At 50.0% G+C, this 23,218-nt stretch overlaps 1 protein-coding gene across 10 annotated transcripts in view; it reads right to left on the bottom strand.

Moving 5' to 3' along the window:
* Window positions 1-391: 391 nt before the first annotated feature.
* The window catches only part of SCN5A (sodium voltage-gated channel alpha subunit 5), a 102,208-nt gene continuing 79,381 nt past the window's right edge, over window positions 392-23,218 (bottom strand). For 4 of the 10 annotated variants that reach the window (XM_025375232.1, XM_025375224.1, XM_025375222.1 and 1 more), the window contains 8 exons: window positions 18,363-18,536; window positions 14,385-14,507; window positions 12,156-12,437; window positions 9,575-9,628; window positions 8,787-8,924; window positions 8,001-8,105; window positions 6,625-6,895; window positions 392-3,928 (listed from right to left, as the gene is read on the bottom strand). In XM_025375232.1, coding sequence (XP_025231017.1) covers window positions 2,691-3,928; window positions 6,625-6,895; window positions 8,001-8,105; window positions 8,787-8,924; window positions 9,575-9,628; window positions 12,156-12,437; window positions 14,385-14,507; window positions 18,363-18,536 — 2,385 coding nt within the window. In that variant the 3' untranslated portion in view covers window positions 392-2,690. Of the gene's footprint in view, window positions 3,929-6,624; window positions 6,896-8,000; window positions 8,106-8,782; window positions 8,925-9,574; window positions 9,629-12,155; window positions 12,438-14,384; window positions 14,508-18,362; window positions 18,537-23,218 lie in introns of all 10 variants that reach the window. The other 6 variants (XM_025375226.1, XM_025375230.1, XM_025375228.1 and 3 more) reach the window with 4 other exon arrangements.

Here is a 23,218-nt window from a genome sequence, read left to right as displayed (position 1 = left end):
AAGGCACTTAGGATAGTCGAATTCATCAAATATTGTATGATTCCACTTATATAAGGCACTTAGGGTAGTCGAATTTGTAGGGATGGAAAGCAGAATGGCAGTTCCCCGGGCTGGGGGAAGGGAGGAGTGGGGAGTTAGTGTTTAATGGGTGCAGGGTTGTAATTTGGGCTGACACAAACGTTCCTGACATGGACGGTGGTGATTGTGGTACCACAGTATGCATGTGCTTACTGCCACAGAACTGTAGGCTTAAACCATGGTTATGATGGTCAGTGTTATGCTCTCTCAGCAAGTTCCCCAGACTTGCTCGGGATGAGGCCATCTCCCAGGCCCTCGGGCCTCTGCTACCACTCCTGTCAAATCTCAGCATAAGGACAGAGCCTAGACCAGGTCATGTAAGCCATTTATTGGTTTGTTTTAAAAATATGTATTTTATTTATACATGAAGTTTGGTGAGAAGTGCTCTATTAATTCAGACAATATCTGGCACTTGATGTCTGTCTTTCCCTCCTTTTTCCTACTCTCTTTTCCCCTCCTGCTGATCATCGTGCAGTTCTGGAAATCAAAAAAGTGACAGCCAGGCTAAAAGCTAAGGGTTGGGTCCGGCTCACCCCTGCCCCCAGCCACACCGTCTGCAGCCAGCCCCAGGCACCTGTCTCAAGGCTCACGGGCTGTCCACACACATAAAACCACAGTCTCCTTCCGGCCAGCTGGGCTGGCAGCCTGGCCTGCCTCCCAACCGCATTCTTGCCTGTGCAGCGGGCGGTGAGCACCCAGCAGGGGCACACACCTCTCCAAACCTTGAGAGCAAAGCACAGAGATCTACAAAAATAGGATTTCCACTTGGAGAAACGTCGCTGGGACAGTTAAACCATGCCCCACACTGGACTCAAAGGGAACACAGGAGAAGAGAACTAGATCTGTCGGGGGCATGGGTCGGGTCTGGGGTTGCCACCAAGGGAACTGGGGTGACAAGAAGAAACATAATACTTTACTCGCCGGCAATGCCCCCCTTCAGCACTGCCACAAATGTCCAGCCCTCCGACAGCTCGGCGAGGTAGGTTAGGAGCAGCCAGCCCAGACCGGGCAGGTGAGACTGAGGTGGCCTGGGAGGCATGCGCCTGATGGAGGGGCTCTGTGGGAGAGCTGGAATGGGGCAGCCAAGCCCCTGCCTGCTCAGGCTCCACCAGTTGACCCTGTCACCCCAGGGTGACAGTTCTTTATGTTAAAAGATTTGCATATGCTAAATAGGATTGTCAGCAGCTGAAGAGGTCCTAGGGGTGATTGGACTAGTAAAATATTTTTCCCTGAAAAGCCTTTTCACAAGACCTATAGGACCACCTGGACCTTGTCCCAAATAGGTCCTGTGTGTGGGTGCCATCAGGATCCCGGGCTGAGCCAGAGAGGCTGGGCCTGACCACAGTGCCCCCTCTCTCAGAGGAGCCATGGTTCATTCCCCTCTCAGGGCACGAGAACTGGGCCTGACCATCCCTTTCCCTGCAGAGGGCACAGGGCCAAGCTCCCCTCCCCACTCCCATGTCTCTGTGTCTGGAGGGGAGCTGGGGACCACACAGAAAACTCCTCCGCACATGGTCCAGAGAACCCTGGGAGATGGCCAATTTTCTCTCTTCAGGTAGGCTGAGGGGCCACCATGGCTCAGGGCTGGTGAACTTCTTAGCCCCAAACCCACATGGCTCAGCCTTCTCTTCCCTTGGCCTGTTGGGCAGGGCCTGCCAGGTTCCAGGAGCAAGGACAAGCTGTATGCCAGGCTGTGAGTGGGGCTGGCACCCTTGTGCCCTTTGGTTTTATGGTTAATACTCTTATGGGAGGGGAAGAAAAGGCAACTATCAGTGCCTAGGGCCAGCCCTGGGACCCAGGCCACTCTCCTCTGGAAGCCTTTTATTTTTGTAGGACTGACAATATGACCTGCGTGAAAACGCAGGGGGAAAATGGGACCTTGGAGACAACAGAAAGCCAGAGTGAGCCCCATGGACAAGAGCCCCATCCTTGGGGGGCCGGCAGGGAAAGGCCTGTCTCCCTTAGAGTGGGAGTCTGGGTCCCATGGCCTGTGTCTGGCCTCCATGTGTGAGGACTGTGTGTGTGTGCTTGTGTGAGTGGGGGGTTCAGCCCTCCCAGCATCTCAGGTCACGTGGGAGGGGGACCTCATTCGACCCCTGGGCAATGAAGACCTGTGGGAGCCACACTGGATTCCACTTCTGCTTTGAGAACAGAGTTCTGGCTGCTCCACAGACGCTCTTGTTCAGGGTTAAGAAGAGACAGCGTGAATTGCTGCCCATGTCCATGGAAAAATCTTTAGCTCTTTGCTCAAGTAAAAAAATATCAAATATAATAAATTTATGAAAGCCCATTCACAACATATACAGTCTCAATTTTCTATTTCGTCTCAGCAGCTGGGATGAAGTTGCTGTCCAGAGCCCCAGGGCATTGCCTGACCAGACCAGGTCACAGGTCTGTCTGAGGCCTCCAGGCACAGGCCAACTGCTCCGGCTGTCCACGCAGCACCACAGAACTCTGCCTGGTTGATCCACGGGGCTGAGGCCCATTTCTTACTCCCAAAGCCAGGAAGGCCCCAGGCTGTTTGTGACTGACTGCATTTGGGTTTGCCGCGGTGCAAAAGGCTGCTTTTTGGTGTGTCCTGGCCAGCTCACATGATGTGTCCAGGCCGAGGCTCACACGATGGACTCACGGTCCCTGTCCGGAGACGGGGGGAAGTCGGCGACATCTTCGCTGTGGCTGTAGTCAGAACCCGGCACCTGGATGTTATCGCTGGTGGCTCTAGTGACACTGTCATAGGAGGGTGGGAAGGAAGTGGAGGAGATGGAGGAGCTGGAGGGTGGGCCAAGGGGCCGGGAGAAGTTCTCATTCATCACATAGGCGATGAGGCCCTCTCGCTCAGGGGCATCCTCTTCGGAGAGGCTGCTGCCCGTCTGCTGACGGAAGAGGAAGGAGGCATGCTTCACAGAGCGTTGCAGCAGGTGCCTGCGGAAGGCCCTCTGGATAACCATGGCTGACACCTCCTCGTGCTTGCGCCGGAGTGTGGTGGTGATGGGCTCATAGGAGATCTTGGATGGGTTGGCTGCCATGAACTTCTCCTCCATCTGGATCTTCAGGGCGTCCATCTCCCCAGACTCCCCCAGAACCCTTTTGGTAAAGGCAAAGAGGATGTCCATGCAATGGATGCGGTCCCCACTCACCATGGGCAGGTCCATGTTGATGAGGCTCATCTGGTTGGGCTTGGCGATACGGAGTGGCTCAGACAAGGCATCGGCAAAGTCAGACAGGACCGAATACTCAATAAACTGAGTGGCCTCTGGGTCAAACTTCTCCCAGATCTCATAGAACATGTCGAAGTCGTCCTCACTCAGGGGCTCGGTGCTCTCCTCCGTGGCCACGCTGAAGTTCTCCAGGATGATGGCAATGTACATGTTGACCACGATGAGGAAGGAGATGATGATGTAGGTGGTGAAGAAGAGGATGCCCACAGCTGGGCTCCCACAGTCCCCCCTAGAGCCATTGCTGTTTGGCAGAGTGGGGTCACAGTAGGGGGGCCCGGTGTTGAGGATGGGGCTGAGGAGGCCATCCCAGCCGGCTGACGTGGTGATCTGGAAGAGGCAGAGCATGCTGTTGGCGAAGGTCTGGAAGTTGAACATGTCGTCGATGCCAGCCTCCCACTTGACATAAGCGAAGTTGGCCATGCCAAAGATGGAGTAGATGAACATGACGAGGAAGAGCAGCAGCCCGATGTTGAAGAGTGCAGGCAGGGACATCATGAGGGCAAAGAGCAGTGTGCGGATCCCCTTGGCCCCTCGGATAAGTCTGAGGATGCGGCCGATTCGGGCCAGGCGGATGACTCGGAAGAGCGTTGGGGAGAAGAAGTACTTCTGGATGATGTCCGAGAGCACAGTGCCTGTGGGAAACAACAGAGACTGTGGCTACTGGTGGCACCTCGGTCCTCTAGCCAGCATCACTGTGCAGGGGTGGGGGAGTCTCTGTAAGGCAAGGAGCCAAGGAGAGGTGGCCCTTCCAGGAGGATTGCGTCCACTGGGCATGCTAGGACTCTGCCTGCTCCTGCCTGTCTGAGTCTCCAGGTCTGCATCTGTCACCCAGAAAAATGGGTCCTTTGCAGGGTTCCTTCTCAGCCCCCTCATTCCTTAATCTTCAGTGTGTACCTGCACAATAGAGCTGTCCTAGGCCCATCTTCTGTATCTTGGGTTCTCAGGCCAGAGGGGCTCTGCTTAGCATCCTGCCCGCCCAGCTTGGACTAGCACTCAGGCCTTTTAGTTCCTTGCTATTCAAAGTGTGGTGTGAGGACCAGCAGCCTTGGGATCTCCTGGGTGCTTATCAGAAATGCAGAATCTCAGTTCCACCGCAGCCCGCTGCATCTTAATACACCCGGATGATTTATGTGCCCATCGAAGGGCATGAAACACTGGCCCAGAAATCAGTGCTCCCTGATGCCACACCATGGCCAGTGTCTTCTCTCAGCCTCTCTGTGATGGTTCTTATCACCCTCCTAACTCTGCCACCTTTGAGGGCTTCACTACCCCTGGGTCTCCAGTGACTACCTGGGTTTGGAGTTTTAAGGGGCATGGATATAAATGACAGAATAAAGAGTGAAATAAACTTGTCTTATATGGCCCAAGTGCCCTTTCCAGACTCCTTATATAAAAATGTCACTGACTGACATGTGTCCAGGGTTTACGGTCAGTGGAGCAATGGGCCAAGCACTTTATAGCCATCATTTCATTTAGTCCTTCCCGTTGTCCTAGGAAGTGAGCAGATGCCATCATTCTCATCTTCCAGAAGAGGAAACAGAGGTGAGGTAACTTACCCAAGTTGCCACCTAGTGAGTGAGAAGCTGGGATTTGACTCAGACATTCAGGCTCCAAGTTCATCTCTTAACCACTCCTCTCTGGTACTGCCCAAACACCGGGCCAGGAGATGATCCTAAAGTACATGCTGCACCTTCCAAAGCCTCTGAGACTGTCCCTCAATGGTTCCATTCCTGTTGCTCACATCCTGCATTCTCTAAAGTTCCTCTCCAGTCCCATGAGGCACGCTCTCACCCTCACCCTGCTTGAGACCCCCCAGAGATTCCTGACCCTACTCTGTGCTTCCATCTGCCCATCACTATAGCCACAGCAGTGCCTGCCTTAGCCCCTGCATTATCCTTTACATTTACCAGTGGCAGAGGTTGTATATGGCAGAAAGATGAAAGTTACAGTCACTGTAAGGCAGAGCCCCATGGGGGTGGAGTTAAGAGTTTGGGCTCTGAGCACAAGTGACAAAAGAAAAAATGTAAGTAAACTGGACTTGATTAACATTTAAAACTTTTGTCCTTTAATAGACACCACGAGGAAATGAAAAAACCCACAGACTCGGAGAAAATATTTGCAAGTCATATATCTGATAAGAGACTATGATCCAGAATATGTAAAGAACTCTTACAACTCAACACTAAAAAGAGAAATAACCCAATTAAAAAATGAGCTAAGGATCTGAATAGAGATTTCTCCAAGGAAGATATATAAATGACCAACACGCACATGGAAAGATGTCCTGCATCGTTAGTCATCAGTCATTTGGTTTTGCAAATCAAAACCTCAAGGAGATATCACTTCACACCCACTAGGAGGGCTCCCATAAAAAGAATGCAGGCAATAACAAGTGTTGGTGAGGGCAAAATAATCGGAATCCTCATACATTGACAGTAAGAATGTAAAAAGGTGCAGCCAAATTGAAAAACAGTTTGGTGGTCCCTCAAAATTTTAGATAAGAGGCTTTCAGGGGCTGAGGGAGAGGGGAAATGAATGGGGAGTGACTATTAAATGGGTAGAGTTTCCTTTGGGGAAAGGAAAATATTCTAAAATTAGATAGTGGTGATGGTTGCAAAGCTCTGTGCATATACTAAAAAACACTGAAATGTATACTTTAAAGTGACTTTTAAGTTAACCATGAATTTTATGGTATGTGAATTATGTCTCAGTAAAGCTGTTATATAAAAAAAAAGATCTGAGCTCTGAGGTCAAACAGACATGGGTCAGGATTGGGTCTCTGCTTCTCCCTAGCTGTACAATCTCCCTCCTTTAGTGCTGAATTGACTGGGTGAATTGCATGAGGCAGGTATGTCTGAAAGAGTCTGGCATACACCTTGGCGGTTAGCTCCAGAATTTTCCATCTTCAGGGATAACTTCTACTCTGGAGGGCCACCTACCCCCTATCCTTGGGGACCCACCTCATCCTTAGTGAGCTTCCTTCTCCTTCAACCTAAGTGCGGGCAGAACTAGCCTCCACAGCACCCACTCCCATTCCCAGACTCATCCTTGAAGCTATCTAAGCAGTTAGAGAACTGTGTTCCCAGGTCCTCTGGAGGGTGGGGCCAGGAGGGAGTGCTGGGTCCTCTGCCAGGTTGGTCTCCTTGACCCAAGTGGACCCTTCCAGATAAGTTCTCTCTGGAGAGGTGTGTGTGGGGAGGGGGGTGAGAAATGCACTGAAAAAAGAATGAAAGAACCTAGGGTTGTACGTGGCATTCAGCAGAGACTCAGGGGCCAGACAAGAGGCCTGGCTGGGGAGGGCTTCTGTCCAGCTGACTTGTATACCCACCCACGATGGAGAGGATGACAACCACGAAGTCGAAGATATTCCAGCTGTTGGTGAAGTAATAGTGGCGCAGGGCAGCCAGCTTGACAATACACTCGCCTGTGAAGATGGCCACAAAGAGCAGGTTGATCTTGGCCAAGATGTTGATTTTCTCAGGACTTTGGTCATCTGTCTCCACCATCATGGTCACCATATTCAAGCAGATCAGAAACATGATGGTGACATCAAAGGCCTGCTTGGTCACAATGTCGAATATGAAGCCCTGGTACTTGTTCTGAAAGGAGAGACAAATGGAAAGCGCTCAGCAGGGCCCTTGGGAGGCTGGCAAATGCCTGTTTCTGCCTCTCATCCCAGGCCACCCACCCTCCCACTCTACCCTCTAGTGAGCCCAAAACCCCTGCCACACTGCCACAGAGAGTGCAGAGGAAAAACTCCTGGAGGTTAAAGCCATTGGCTCTCCTGCTGAAATGCTTCCTGGGCTTCAAGGCCCAGCTCCAAGGCTCCATCTTCCATGAGGACTTCCATGACGGATCTTCAGGGAGAGATTTTTCCTGCCCTGAGCATCCTTAGCATACTGTTCACTGTGCTTCCCTTTCAGTTGCCACAGTCTGAAGGCTCAAGGGTAAATTTCAACTTCAACCCTAGTAATTATGTCAGTGCTTAGATTAATATATTTTCTCTACTTTTTAATGTAATTTATTTTATTTATTGTACTAACCATATTTACATGTGTCTTTAATTGTAAATCAGCCCAGATTATTTGGGGAAAGAAATAAGATTATATATATATACATATATATCTCTACACACACACACACACACACACACACATATATATATATATACATTTTTTTTTTCTGTTCTCCCACTTAGAAAAGATTATAAACAAACACACACACACACACACACACACACACTTTTTTTTGGATAATGGCTTGATTGGGCCAAGGGAGTCAGTCTTTGAGAGGACCCCACTCTCCAGAGCTCTTGCCTCTCCCCACCAGCTAACTCAGGAATCCGGCTCCCTGACTGTTCTGGGGGTCCAAGGATGAGGCTCTGAGCGGGGTGGGGTGGGGCTGTGAAGGCTGCCCTGCTTTTCCCAAGGAAAGCCTGCATCCTTGAGGGGAAGGAGGAGACCTGCTCAGAGACAGAGGGTTCCTGTGGGAGGAGAGTGTCCCGGGATGCTACATCCTTCTCATACCTTCCTCCCTATCTGTATGAGGCTGGGACCTCCCTTCATGCTCAGACATCTGATAGCGTCCCTCAGGCTGGGCTGAAAGACTGTGAGGCGGCCCTGATGGCTGGCCGCGTGGCATGAAAGCTTCCCAGGGACCCCAGAAGATCCTCCCCACTCCCCCAGAACCAGGAGCTTAGCTCACCAAGGGCCGTGGGATGGGCTTCTGGGGCTTCTTGGAGCCCAGCTTCTTCATGGCATTGTAGTACTTCTTCTGCTCCTCTGTCATGAAGATGTCCTGGCCCCCTAAGTGCAGAGAGAAGGCACCAACCTCATTCTGGGGTTCTCAGAGGCCCCAGCATGGAGGGCACCAGGATCTTGCCTCCTTGATGAGGATGCTAGGGTCAACCACCTCCTGGCTTCCTCTCCTGGACAAAATATGTTCCTATTTTGCACCACAGATTCTTCCCCAAATCTGTTTATCCAGGAGCCCTGTCCCTTTTCACCTTGAGATCTCTCTGGCTTTATGACCTGCAAATCCACTATCCACCCCCTGCCCTTTCCCCCTCCTAGCTCAACCAGCCTTCAGGTTCTCTCTGTTCACTTAGTTTGTCTACAACCCAGTTATAGCCGCTCTGATGAAGCTCTGGGAAGACCCAGGGCCTCTGCAAAGGCCTTACCCATGACCTCTGATCATGGACCAGGTGAACAGATGCAGCTCTCACACCAGCTTCTCCCAGGAGTCTCATCTCTCAGGTGGATTAGGGCAGACATGGGGCCTCCCACCAAAGCCCCTTCTTATGTTCTTACAGGCCTAGACATGTTACATCCCTGGACACACCCTTCTCCCCACCTCATTCCAGCAGCAGCAAGAAGAGAACCATCCCCAGCAGGGAAGGTGAGATGGGGCCCGGAGCCCGAATGGCCCCTCAATCCCCTGGCACCCAGCCCTGCCCTGCCCAGCCCAGCGGGGAGCTGGTGCTCTACATATCTTTTTCTTCTGTTGGTTGAAGTTGTCAATGATGACACCGATAAAGAGGTTCAGGGTGAAGAAAGACCCGAAGATGATGAAAATGACAAAATAGATGTACATGTAGAGGTTGTATTCCCACTGGGGCTGCTCTTCATACTGTGAGGGAGAAATCACACAGGGAGATCAGACAGGCTGGGGTCTCGGGGGTCACATGGGGAGGGGTGGGGGGTGGAGGCGGAGGGCTGGCTAGGGGCATCTATTCTGTGGGAGAGAGGATGTATCTAGAGGAAGGTCACTGGCCCAGTTATGTGAGTCTGTGTCCAGAGGTGGATGGGGATAGAGGTGAGAGGAGTGGATGGTGGCAGGTGAGGACAGCAGACATGCTGGGCTCAGGGCTGGCAGAGTATCAGTGCCTGGCTCTGGCCCTGGGTCAGTGGGAGGCTGGAGTACATGGGGACCTCTTTCAGTCTTCACTGAACTGTCAGTGTGACCGGGTGGGGTGCTGGACAAAGAAGAAGCTTGATTTGCATCTCTGTTGCTTCCACCCCATCCTCCTGGGGGTAAAAGTCAGTAAACTACAATGAGTTTAATTAAAGACATTTGAGAATTTTGGGACTTTTTAGGAGACCAAGCAACCTTGCCCCAGAGCCAGGCTTGGGCATTCCAGAGAGGTTGTACTCCAGAGTGACACGAGACCTTGCCCTTGTGGGCTGGGCTTTCAGATGCAGACACTGATTCCCTGGTGGCCAAGCAACCGGAAGCCTCAGGTGCCTGACTTGGTGGAAGGGGCCACTGTGGCAACCTACCCCCCTGGAGTCCACAGCTGCATACATAATGTCCATCCAGCCTTTAAATGTTGCCTGGGAGGAAAAGACAAGATTAGGACAATCATTTAATTCTGCACCTCGCTTGAGTTACTTAGGGCTCTGGTCTGGACGGATGAAGCCAGAAGCAAGCTTCTTATGAAAAGCAAGCCACCCCACCTCACCCCTTCAGCAGCATCCAAATGCCCAGGTGGTCAGAGAAAGACCTTGTTTAGGGCTAGGGGTGGAGGGGAAGCAACTGAGCGGATGCCCCAAGAAGGCCATGCAGCAGGGAATAAGCTTCTTGATTGAGGCCAAGAGTCTGAGGGGGCTTGCAGGAGGTCTGTCCTTCAGATCCACACTCATTTCCATTTCTAAAACATCACAGAATCCTGCCAGCGATTCTGTCAGGGAGACAGAGGTGGAGCTTAGACTCTGTGTTCTAGACTCCAGGGCTGACCTGGTCCCTCTTGTCCTATGTCTCAGAGAACCATGTGGCTTCTGCTCCATGGACTTTCAAGGGAAGTTCCCGAAGAATCTCAACCTTCCCTTGTACTTAAGGGGGTTCTTTTGTCAACGGTGTGTTGGTAAATAGTTAACAGCTGACTTCCCAGAAGAAAAGAAAAAACCCTGATTGTTGGTTTGCCAATTTCTCTTGTGTAAATATTCCCACCATGGTTGATTTCAGGTTACCAATGTGAAGTTACTCAATGGAGTTGAGAAGAGATGCACAGGAGCTTAGCATTATGGTACTCCCACTATACAGACAAACTAGATGTAAAAAACCTCAAAAGCATAGATGATAACACTAAAAAGTAATGATGAATCTTGAGTGTTTATTACCTTTGCTTTAATATCATTTAGTTAATTTTGTAAGTTTATAGAATTAATTTTTTTTAATGGCTATGTTTAATAAACAGCTTGCAAAATTTCTGAAAATGTAACGATGAGCTCTTGTGAGCTGGCACAAGCTGGCTCCAGCACACTACACCAAGGGAGCAAAGAGGGGGGATGAACCAGAGAGGGCCCTGGTGCTGGTGGCACCAGCCCTAGTCTGGGCTGCTATGCAGAAAGAGCCCAAGAGACATGCTTGGTGGTGAGACTGACTCCCCAGTGAAGTCTCATTTGTGTTTTTGGCCAAATCCAGTCCTGTCCTGCCCCAAGCCTCTTTTTTATTTTTTGAGACAGAGTCTCACTCTGTCAAACAGGCTGGAGTACAATGGTGTGATCTCAGCTCACTGCAATCTCTGCCTCCCGGGTTCAAGTGATTCTCCTGCCTCAGCCTCCTGAGTAGCTGGGATTACAGGCATACACCACCATGCCCAGCTAATTTTTGTGTTTTTAGTAGAGACGGGGGTTTCACCATGTTGGCCAGGCTGGTCTTGAACTCCTGACCTCAAATGATCCACCAACCTCAGACTCCCAATGTGCTGGGATTACAAGTGTGAGCCACTGTGGCCAGTCCCCAAGCCTCCTTTCTAAGCACAAGCTCAGTAACACAAACTTCCTGTGTCTAAGAATTCTTATGAGGCAGGTAAGGCAGAAGGGGAAGCTGAGGTCGCCCATATTAGGCAAGCTACTCCAGCTCCCTGTACCAACAGGCCCTTGCCTATAAAGATAGGCCCGGAAATACTTTGGAAACTGCTGGGGACCACCCAAGGGTATGAGATACTTATGACTGAATTCTTCCCAAACACCGAGCGGCTGTGTCTGGAAAGGTGAGCAGTTCTTAGTCTACAAAACGAGGCCTTTTATTCCAAAGTTCCAACATTCTGAGGGACAGTTGCAGGAATAGACAGCTCCTTGGGTTTGGCACTAATCTACCGTTCTCCAGTAGGCAGTGCAGGTGAGTCTTTGTGGGACTACCACTGGGGCTTAAGGGATGGGTGGAGGTGTGAGTGGATGCCTCAAGTTTCCAGGTAAGAGTCTGCTGAGTTTTCCTCTGCTTTGGGAACCAGAGACAGGTGTCTGGGCTTAAGATTGGAATAGCAAGACAAGCAAGTTGTAGCTTTTTGCACTGTGGTTCTGCTGCATTAGTCAAGGCTAATGGTAGGTTAATTTTATGGAATGTGCTATAATCACGGAAGCCATCGTACTCACAAAATCAATGAAAACCCTAGAAGGATTGTGTGTGCTTAAACATTGCACATCAAAGATGGAAATATGTTCTTTTAAATAACACAAGAGCTAACACTATCTTTTATAACAGAGGATGGCCACAGTCACAACTTTGCTAACAGTTCAGTTCCTGAGTAGTCTATGGTCTTTCATTTTTTAACCTGTGCCATCACACTGCCTAACTGATAGCCTGAAGAGGTCAACTTGACTACTGGCTGGGGAGTTGGTTCTATAGCACCACGGAGCCATCCCTATACTCTGCAATTTGGAGAATGTGGTATTGGTTCTAGAACTGAAAGTCTGGGGATTTTCCAAGGAGCCAAATCCCTGGAGAGTCCTGAGTCTCCTTTGGGCACTATGATCCTCCTGTGAAGATCTAGCATGGCCCCACTGCCCCACTCCTGCCCACATCATGGCTGCTTGACAGCTATTGGGAGGAAGGAAGTCCCTTCTCTCCAGGACTTACCACCTGCAGAAGGGCCAGGTACCCGGCCCCCACGTTGTCAAAGTTGACTTTCACCTTGGTCCAGTATAATTCTCCGGTCATGTTCAGGGACTCACACTGGCTCTTGTTGTTCACGATGGTGTAGTTCAAAGGCAAGTCTCCCTCTGTCTGGTTGATGCACCTCCCAAACTTCCCCGCGAAGAGGTTCACGCCCATGATGCTGAAGATGAGCCAGAAGATGAGGCAGACGAGGAGGACGTTCATGATGGACGGGATGGCGCCCACCAGGGCATTGACCACCACCTCAAGTGGACAGAGAAGTGGCTCAGTTCCTGGGGGGGCCCAAAGCGCATGCCCTTTTCAAGACCCTCCCCCACGAAAGAATGAACTCCCTGGCTGCAGGGGGCTGTGCAGGTGGGTGTGCAAATCCCACACTCATGGGAGAGGCCAGCTCCATGGCTGGAAGCCCTGGTGGGGAGTGAGGGGAGTGCACACTAGAGTCTGGTGTGGCTTCAGAACATCTGCTTTCCCTTCTTGGCCCTGCCCTGAATCTGTGATCTTTAAAACCTGATTTTCACCATGGTGTGTGCTGGTTGAGGATGCCAGCAACTTGATGGGAAAGACCTCTCAAAACATGTCCCCAAGACTGGGTTTCCTAACAATCCCAAGAGTCCTTACATTTTTGGAGCTAAATTCCGGTTTATTTTAGGTTGTTGCTATTGGGATGGATGGGTGTTCTCCCCTGAAGTAACCCAGGGGACCTCAGTGCAGTGTCTAGAGGGTGTTGTGGCAGTTCTCCAGTGCTCCCATAAGAGCAGAGCCAGAGAGCAGGTGGCATGGGCACTCCCTGTGATACCCGCTCCCCAGTGAGGGGCTCTCAGATCCCATGGAGCCACAGCCTCATGTTCTGCATCTAAACTCAGAGCACCCTGTAGAAGATTCCCTAGTAGAGGCATTTGGGACCCTCCACCCCACTCATGGACCAAGTCCCCAGCTGTCCATGCACCAGGGACACGAGTGCCACACAGACTAGAGGTGAAGCTGGTGTGGACCGTGTGGTGTGGCCCAGATGCCAGGTTGGGGGATGCTGGTCCCCAGAAGGCACGCTGAACCCTGGAACAGGGTGGGAAACAAGCTCTTAGGGCACCGAACATCTGGGTGTAGAGTGAGGCGGGGAAGCCCTGGGAGTTTGCCCTTGGCTGGCTCTGTGGCCAACGGCCACCGCAGAGGCATCCCTGGCACTAGTGTCTCCTTGCGTCCCTCTGGAATCAAATGTCCTTGCTCCCAAAGAGATATTTAACTCTGAATAATATTTTGTGGATGGTTTCACACCAGGAATGAGCTATGTGTGTCTCCATGGATTGGGGGCATGGGCAAGGTTCAAAGCCATCAACCTGAGCTGTGTGTGGTGCCTGCTGGGTCAGTGAGAGACAAACAAACATGTCTTCTGAAGCCACACAGAACTGTGTATGTTTTGTTAAAAAAAAATACCCCACACAAGTACACACAAACACACACATGTGTATTTGTTTTCTTGCTATATATCACGGCTGATGTTTTTCTTGGTGGGCTTTCAAATCTGACTTATCTGCTCTTATTCTTTGGTAAAATGTGGTGACTTGAAAAATGCTTAGGGATCTGCACTAGGAAAATGGTGCACAGGAGATCACTAAGCATGTGGTCATTTCCTGTACAGCCTCTGTCTGATGCTGGGAATGCAGCTTGCTCTATGCCTCTTCCCTCACCCTCCCGACCACAGCCCCACTGCCCATCACAGAGGGCTGGCAGCCTGTGTCTGCCAGGAGGCAGGGCATGCAGAGGGGCACACCGAGTGGGCACACAGAGATGCAGCCCCACAGGACAGCAGAAGCACAGGGGCCCTGGTGCCAGTGGCCTGGGGTACAGCTGAGATCCCTGTGCCCAGCAAATCTTGCTTCCTCTCCTTTGTCCAGTGCTTTCCCAGCCCTCACAGGAGCTCACAGGGCTGGAGGGTGAGCCCTGGAGGTGGGTTCTCACAGCTGCCTACCCTCAGGGTGCCTCCATGTCCAGTTGTGCCTCTCTTGGAAGTTCTGGGCCATGCTCCTACCAAGTCAGCCTCAGCCACAGTCTCCGTGGCCACAGGACATCAGAAACACAGGGAGGGGCCCTGGGTAGCAGTGCGCTGGGCCTGCAGGTCAGCAAGCTGAGGCTGGGGGTCCCTCCGTGGGACTGCCTCCCACTCCCTGGTGGGAAGGCAGCCGCCTCTCTTACCCTCATGCCCTCAAATCGTGACAGAGCTCTCAGGGGGCGGAGTGCACGCAGCGTCCGCAGTGACTTGATGGGGCCCATCTCGGCAAAGCCCAGGGTGTTGGCCACCAGGCTGACCAGAGAGACCTGGGGGAGACAAAGTAGAAATGGGGAGGATGGGAACAGCTCCCCACTGTTGGGGACAGACAGTAGGGCTCCTGGCCCTGCTAAGATGGCACTGGGTGCCAGAGAGCCACAGGCCTCCCATGTCCACTCTTTATTAGTCCTGGGGTGGACTGTCATCACAGGCCAGCTCTGCACTGGGCCAGGCTTCCCAGAGCCCAAGCTGGGGCGAGCCCAAGAGTGTCCTGGCTTCTGGGCCTTTACTGAGAGGCTGCTATGTGCACGTCACATACATACTCTGTAATAACCCCACTAACCCTGCGATGTTGCGATGTGTCACCTCTGTTCTACAGATGGGAAAACTGAATTCCAAAGCCACTTCGCTGGTGTGGCGGAGCAGGGACACAAAGCCTAGGCTTTTGGTCTCCACATTCTTTCCTTCAATTCCAATTCTTGGACCAATCTCCTTCTTCACCAAAGAAGCCTTTTTTGAGGAAGGAGAGACAGTCCTGGGTTGAGTAGGAGCAAATAGACAATTGCGGGGCATTTCCCCAAGGCCAGACTGTGCAGCATTTCAACATCTTCAAAGGAGGAAAGCAAAGGTGGGGACTTGGTGGCACCAGGAGCCTCAGCTCTCTGTTCCCGCTGGCCCACCCCTCCCAGGGCACTTCCACTCTGTGGATTTTGTCCTTCTAAAGCTCCGTGGGTATCCACTCCCTTCTTACTTCACCGCTGACCTGTGATTACAGGCCAAAAATGGCCTCCTGCCTGACCTCCCCGGTAGTCACTATTCACACTGCCCTGGTGCTCAGGCCAGCCTGGGGTTCGGAGAGGCTGGGGGCAGGGGCTTGACTCCCACAGCCTCCTCCCAGGCTTGGCAGCACCAGGTCGGAGGGAGCTGAGCAAAGAGGCCGAGGGGAGGAAGACACGCCAGACTGATTTCGGTGTTGCCCGCACTCACCCCTCAAGGATGCTGGGCTATGGGCCCTCGATCCTGGAGAGTCGGGGGGCATCTCTCAGGGACCTCTCCTTGAGGGCAGGACCTCCAGAGTGCCAGGTCCAGCTGGTCCGTCTGCCCAGTTCCTAACAGGCTGCCTTGCGGTCTGTTCTTTGCAAAGCTTGCCCCATCTGCCCCTGTGATGGCCTCCCGTCTCAGGTGACGGCAACTCCATCCCTCCAGCTGTGCAGGCCACGATCCTTGGCGTCCTCCCTGCCTCCTCTCTATCTCTGACACCCTGTGTCTAACCCGTCAGGATTTCCTGTTGGCTCTGCCTTCAAAATACATCTGAAGTCCAAATATTTCTCACCACTTCTACTGCCACCCTCCTGGCCCAGCCTCCATTGTCTCTCCCTGGATCATGGCCTGAGCCTCCTAACTCTTCTCTCTGCTTCTACTCATTCCTGTCTACCCTGCCTCCATGACCTAGTGAGCCCTAAAGAAAATCAGTCAGTTCACGGCACTCTTCTGTTCAGAGCCTTCCAATTCTGCCCCGCTACCGTCATTTCATTCTAAATCAAAGCCCATATTTTTTCAAAGGTGGCAATCTGGCTGCATTCCCTGCAATCTGGCCTCATCTCCTGCACTTCCTTCTGCTTAGTGGCTCTAGCCTCCCTGCATTTCCCCCAGTATGCCAGGCGTGCTCCCGACACACTGTCCTTGCACTGCTCTTCCAACCTCTGCTTGGAACGTCTGCCAGACACTGGCCTGGCTAACCCCAACTTCAAACCCGCTCAAATGTTACCAAAGTGGGCCTACCCTGATCATCCTATTTAACGTGGTAACCTGCACCTTCCCCTCCACCCCACCCACTTCCCTTCCCGAGTTCTCTTTGCTCCATGATAGATACCACTTTTCCACATAATGTAAAAGTGGCTTGTTGATTATGCTGATTGTTTGCAGCCACCTTCCTCCATGTGGGGAAGCGTTCTTGTTTTGTTCCCTAAGATCCCCAGCACCATAACCATGCTTGCACACAGAAGAGACCCAACAGCATTTACTGAAAAATAATGCAGAATTCTTCTTGGAAATATCCTTCCCTAGACTCTGTCATGGGAGACAAACTTTCCCGTGAAGCATGTGGATGGGGTAGAGGCACAGCAGTGTGGCCAGTGTCAGGAAAGCTGCATTCCATACCCACTTCCTTCTGCTCAGCCTTGGGCAAGGCCCCTCCCTGCTGTGAGCCTTGGTTGCCTTCTCCACAGGCTTCTTCTCCTCTCTTGGGCCTGAGCAGGGAAGCACTGCCAGTTCCCTTTCCCCTGCCTTGGCTCTGAGCTCCCCAAGGTGGCCAGCGGCTGGTGGATGGGCTTCTGCAGATGTCTGTGCAGACTCCCTCTGGCCTGCCTTGCGGGAGACCCTCAGCAGACCCAACTGCCCAAGATGCTTCAGGAACAGCGGGTCAGGGAGCCTCAGGGCTGAGTGGCCAGGATCCCAGGCCCTCCCATGTTCCCTCAATGGGGAGTCCTCAGGGGCCTCTCCTTCATCTCAGGGAGGCTCTGAGGGCTGGGCCAGGCAGCCCGGTGTGTCTAGAGCTCTCCTCGCCCCTCTTCCACCCACAGCACACCCTCACCCCAGCATCAGCATCCTCTTGGCCACCTGGGGTGATAGGAAGAGGCCTGAACTGCAGGTCCAAGGACCTGGATCTGCATTTCTGCGCATCCCTCTAGCCCAAGGTGCCTCTGCCACCACGGCCACCCACACTTTGACTTCCCATCCAGCCTTGGTAGCCTCAACCTGGACTCTGGCCAGGCTTATTGGGGACTGAGCCTCTGAGTGGGGTATGGAGACCGCACAGGCCTGAGCCTGTCCTGTAAGCACAGGAAGGATAGCTCCTGCTGGTGTGCAGAGCTCGATGTTAAGGCCGGAAGCCATCCACAAAGCCTTCTGGAAAGCCCTTTTCAGTCTGCAGATCCTGACCCCCCATTCTGTTTTGTTTGATCCCCAGAGAGGTCCCTCTGCCTGCACCCTTTGCCTTCTCTTTCTTTGTCCTCAGTGAGTGCAGACCCAGAGCTGCCCTGCACCGACCTGTTTCTCCCTGCTTGGTTACTTTCCCTGTAACCCTGCATTCATGCTGCCTGGCACCCAGCAGTGTCTTGGGGCCTGGGTAGCTGTGGGGCAGGGGCTTCACACTCCATCTGCCAACCGGGTGTTCAGAAGCCACGCTGACCTCCTGCCCCAGGCCCTCCTTGGACACAGCCTGGGCAGGCAGCCCTCACAGCTACCTGATCGTCTAGGGCAGCAACCCAGAGCCCCCGAGCCAGTGTTCACGGCTTCCTCCTCCTCTGGGGTGACTCCACCCCTCTCTCATCCTCCCCAGCCAGTACCTTCCCCCTGAGCTGGAAGCTCTCCCCTGCCTGCCCAGCATCCCTTCAGCAGCCTTCTCCCCCTGGCATGTGTGCATGGAGGCTCTGAACTGTCCCCCTCGTGTGTGCATGGAGGCTCTGAACTGGCCATCTGTCTAGTGGGCCCGATGGACACTTACAGTCTGCTGTGGTGTGTGCTAGAGCACAAGCTTGTCTGCTCACTTCCCTTTCTGGACCCTGAGCCCCCAGCCCCTGCCCTGGCTCACACCCCTACCTTGACTACTCTCGAACGATCTCCCCTAGAAGCAGGGGCCTAGGTCTCTGCCTGCTGTGGCTCCAAATTGGGGGCTCTAGAGGCAGGACCCTGTCTCCTATTTCTTGTCTTCCTCTGAGCCTGGGAACCTGAGGACAAGGCCTGAGTCTCAGACTCACATCCTCCTTCCTCTCTGTCTGCGCTGCAGCACTGCCTCGTGCCTCCCCTTCAGCCTGCTGGCTCCCACCGGGCCCTCTGCCTCACCTCCTTCTCCCACACCGGCAATGGGGTTCCCCTTCCTGTTCCCTTCGGGTGCCCACACTCACATCCACGATTAGGAAGTCGAGCCAGCACCAGGCATTGGTGAAGTACTTCTTGAAGCCGTAGGCCACCCACTTAAGCAGCATCTCCAGCACGAAGACATAGGTGAACATCTTGTCGGCATACTCAAGCAGAACCTTGATGGTCTTCCGCTCCTCCAGGTAGATGTCCTCGAAGGCCTGCAGACAAGGCCGGACAAGGCGGACATGAAGTCTGGACCACTGCCGATTCCACCCTGCACCAGACACTGTTTCATTTCTTTTTTCTTTTTTTTTTTTTGAGACGGAGTCTTGCTCTTTTGCCCAGGCTGGAGTGCAGTGGTGCAATCTTGGCTTACTGCAACCTCTGCCTCCTGGGTTCAAGCGATTCTCCTGCTTCAGTCTCCTGAGTAGCTGGGATTACAGATGCCCACCACCACACCCAGCTAATTTTTTGTATTTTTAGTAGGGAAGGGGTTTCACCATGTTGGTCAGGCTGGTCTTGAGCTCCTGACCTCGTGATCCACCCACCTTGGCCTCCCAAAGTGTTGGGTTTATAGGCGTGAGCCACCACACCTGGCCTAGGCACTGTTTCTGACAATACCTCCTGCTGCCCAGGAGAGCAGGGAAGGGGTGAGGAATGCTGTGGACAGGGTTCCTCCTGGGCAGTGTTGGACTAGATGAGAATGCCCTCCAAGCGGGGCCTGTGCCACTGGCAGGCCATCAGATGGCCTTACATGGTAGATGGATAGTAAGGCAAATGAATGGTGTGATCCCCTCTCCCTGCGCAATGAAGATCAAGTCTGAGTTTTGGGCTAGGCCTTTCTCAAACTTGCCATTTTAACAAGGAGAGAGGGTATGCAGGCTCAGCTCACAGCTTTCTGTTGGAAACAACATAAAATATTTTTTGTTTTCACTCCATTTTGCTTTAGCTTTGTTTATACGGTTACTTACTTTTCGTGGGAAAAATATTGGTTTCCAATTAATAATAATGATTAAGTTTCACTTTACAAAACATTTATTTAAATAAGCAAAAACCAATGAGAGTTGATGTAAAGCTGAATTTTAAAGAAATTAAGAGTAAAAGTCATTTGTAGATATGATGTTTAGGAACCACAGGTGTAGATAAAGTCAAATCTGCAGTTCTCAGGCTCTAAGAGTCAGTTTCCAAAATCCTAGGAGTTGTAAGTCTTTCTCCACTTCCTCATTTCTGCCTCAACTCAAATTCCTGAGCTGACAGAGAAATTCCAGTGGCTCCCAGATGGCTTCTACCTCCAGCCTACTGATTTGTTCCTGTTTCTGTCTCTGTCCAGAGTGTGCTCTGAGGTTCCTGTCTAGGCAACTGAACACGTCACTAGGGCTCTGGGGGAGCTGCCTCCACCTCCCACTCCTGGGCCTCCCTATCCGACTTCAGGGCCTCTGTGAGCGACAGTGACCCAAGAGACCAGTGCTGTTGGCACTGCCAAGGCATACATATGGCTCACTGGTTCACTGTAGACGGCACAACAGGATAATTCAGCTCCCAAAATGGATTTTGGGAGTTGTTCAAGATTTTTTTTGTGTGAGTATAAAAATGGGTGCATCTTTATAAAAATTAAATAATATGGAAATGATAAAAAAGAAAGTAAAAGGCATCTCTAATTTCATGACACCAAAGTAACCACTGCTAACATTTAGGTGAGTATTATTTTTGACAGTGTGTACGTGTGTGCACACACAATCACCACAATTTTATGAGACACACTAAATATTTGCCTTGAAATTACTTTCTCCATCAAACAATATGTTGTGAACATTTATCCACTCAATAATATGAATACATACAATAATATCTATCACTATTTTAAAGGGCTGCATGTTTCATTATTTGCATACACTGCTATTTATTTAGCCAATAACCTTATTAATAACGCACATTTCGGTTATTTACAGTTTATCTCTAGTAGAAATAAAGTTGCATGGACAGGGGATTGTTGAGGATAAATTGGGTTGCCAGGCGAAAGGTGCGCTTTTGGTACAGTCTGGGAATGGACCTCTCTGAAGGCAACACCAATTGACACTCCATCTCTGGGCCAGGAAGGGGGCTGTTCTCCACCGCCCCACCGACATTGCTGTCACTTCTCCTTTTTCACTTTTCCCAGCCTCATGAAAGAAACTTGTATTTCGTTACATTTTCATTTATTTTATTAGGAGTGATGCTGACATATTTTCTTTGGATATTTGCTGTGTTTTTTGGGGGAATTACCTCTTCATATCCTTTGCCTATTTTGTACTTGGGTGTCTGGTTTATTTGGGAACATTAACTCTTTGTTTGGTAACACAAGCCTGGGTTGTGGCACCAACCTGCCTGTAAATCTCACTTGCTTTTGTTTACCATACTGAAGTTCTAGGTACTTCATTTTCAATTATTATATTGTTTAATATTATCATATCATTTATTATAATTTTCATTTAGTAAAATTTTTGGTGCTGCATTTAGAAAGCCCTATTCCGAGGCTAGGAAAAACTGAGCTTCTGAAAACAATTTTTGTGGTTTCATTGTTTTACATTATAATTAAAAACATTAAATATAGTTTGCTAGGGAGTAAATATCCATTTAATACTTTTTTTCAGAATGTGGCTCATCAAATGCCCCAACACTTTATTAAATAATCCACTTAAAATCCACTGATTAAAAGTCAACTTTATCATATAGTACATTTCTCTATTTACTTAAATCTACTTCAGATCTCTTTATGTGGTTCTACTGTTCTCTGTCTATTCCTGAATTAGTATCACATGAATTTCCCTGGACATTTAAATGATTTTCAGGATAAACTTTACCAATGTTTTGTCAGATTTCCTCAGAAATGTTGCAAACTTGTTATTGCATTGAATCTACTAATTACTTTAGGAACTAATATGAAGTCTTCCTACCCAAGATGAAGGTATGTTTATCTATTTGTTCTGTTTTACACTGCTTGGCAAAGTTTTACAGTTTTCTTTATGCATCTCTTATACATTTATTATTATTATTATTTTTTTTTTTTGAGACGGAGTCTCGCTCTGTCACCCAGGCTGGAGTGCAGTGGCCGGATCTCAGCTCACTGCAAGCTCCGCCTCCCGGGTTCACGCCATTCTCCTGCCTCAGCCTCCCGAGTAGCTGGGACTACAGGCGCCTGCCACCTCGCCCGGCTAAGTTTTTTTTTGTATTTTTTAGTAGAGACGGGGTTTCACTGTGTTAGCCAGGATGATTTATTCCCAGTTATTTTATGCTTGCAGTGCTTGGCATGTAAGAAATATTTGAGAGATGTTACTTGTGACTAAATGGTTTCTCTTAGGATAAAACAACAACAATAGCAACAATTCTTTGCATATTTATTTCATAACTGGCTATATAATGTTTTTAAAATAGGTTTAAATTCTTTTCTAGGCAATCTTATTATCTATAAATAATGATATATTTCTATCATTTTTAACTCTTGCTTTTATACTTGACTGGATTAACTTCAATTATTTTATTACCCAACTTTTATATCATGTGTTCAATTTTCTTAATTAATTACACTGGCTATAATTCAATACTATTATTAAATAATGAGCAATAGCTAAAAAGGTAGTTAAATCATCCTTTTCTTATTCTTCACTTTAATGAAAACATTTCAAGTGGTTTTACTACTAATTATGATATAAGTTAATTTCAGAGTCAGTTTTTTACTAAATTGAGAAAACACATTTTATTTCTTTTTTTTTGTTCTTTGGATTCAGTAGAATAAAATATATTTTATTTCTATTCTTACCAGAGTTTTGAAAATCAAGCATTCATTGAAATAATTATATGGCTTTTCATCTTTGTCCTATTAATATAGTTTTCCTAATATGGTACTATTTTCACATTTTAGGATATGATACATTTGTCATATGATGTACTCAATCTTTTTTTTTTTTGAGAGGGAGTCTCTCTCTGTGGCCCAGGCTGGAGTGCAGTGGCGCCATCTCGGCTCACTGCAAGCTCTGCCTCCCGGGTTTATGCCATTCTCCTGCCTCAGCCTCCTGAGTAGATGGGACTACAGGTGCCCACCACCACGCCCGGTTAATTTTTTGTATTTTTAGTAGAGACGGGGTTTCACCGTGGTCTCGATCTCCTGACCTTGTGATCCGCCCGCCTCAGCCTCCCAAAGTGCTGGGATTACAGGCGTGAGCCACCGCGCCCGGCCTAATCTTTTAAATATATTTCTAGATCGTATCTGCATGTATTTTGTTTAAGATTTTTGCATCACAATCAGAAGTATGGAGTATGAAGCATGAAAACTGGCCTAGGTTTTTCTTTTGGTATATGTGAGGTTTTAAAAATCAGCATTATTTAGCTTTTAAAAAAACAATTTCTAGGCCGAGCGCGGTGGCTCACATCTGTAATCCCAGCGCTTTGGGAGGCCGAGGTGGGCGGATCACCTGAGGTCGGGAGTTCGAAAACAGCCTGACAAACATGGAGAAACCCCATCTCTACTAAAAACGCAAAATTAGCCAGGCGTGGTGGCGCACGTCTGTAATCCCAGCTACTCAGGAGGCTGAGGCAGGCAAATGGCTTGAACCCGGGAGGCAGAAGTTGCGTTGAGCTGAGATCATGCCACTGTACTCCAGCCTGGGCAACAACAAGAGCAAAACTCCATCTCAAAAACAAACACACAAACACACACAAAAAACAATTTCTAGACTTTCTTTTTTCATGCACTAGAGTACTTTAAATAGCATTGGAATTATTTTCTTCCTTGAGAATGTGAAAGAATCTGTTTTTGGAGATGTGAGAAATTCGATGAGCTAGTGGTTATCAATTTGGTTGCTTTACATTTTCAAGGAATCAGCTTTGGAATTTCATGTCAATTTTACTATTTATTTTCTAATTC

Source organism: Theropithecus gelada, chromosome 2, assembly GCF_003255815.1.
Source record: "Theropithecus gelada isolate Dixy chromosome 2, Tgel_1.0, whole genome shotgun sequence".
NCBI classification, from domain to species: Eukaryota; Metazoa; Chordata; class Mammalia; order Primates; family Cercopithecidae; genus Theropithecus; species Theropithecus gelada.
Note: the sequence above shows the minus strand (reverse complement) of the source record. Positions and strands in the feature narration are given on the sequence as shown.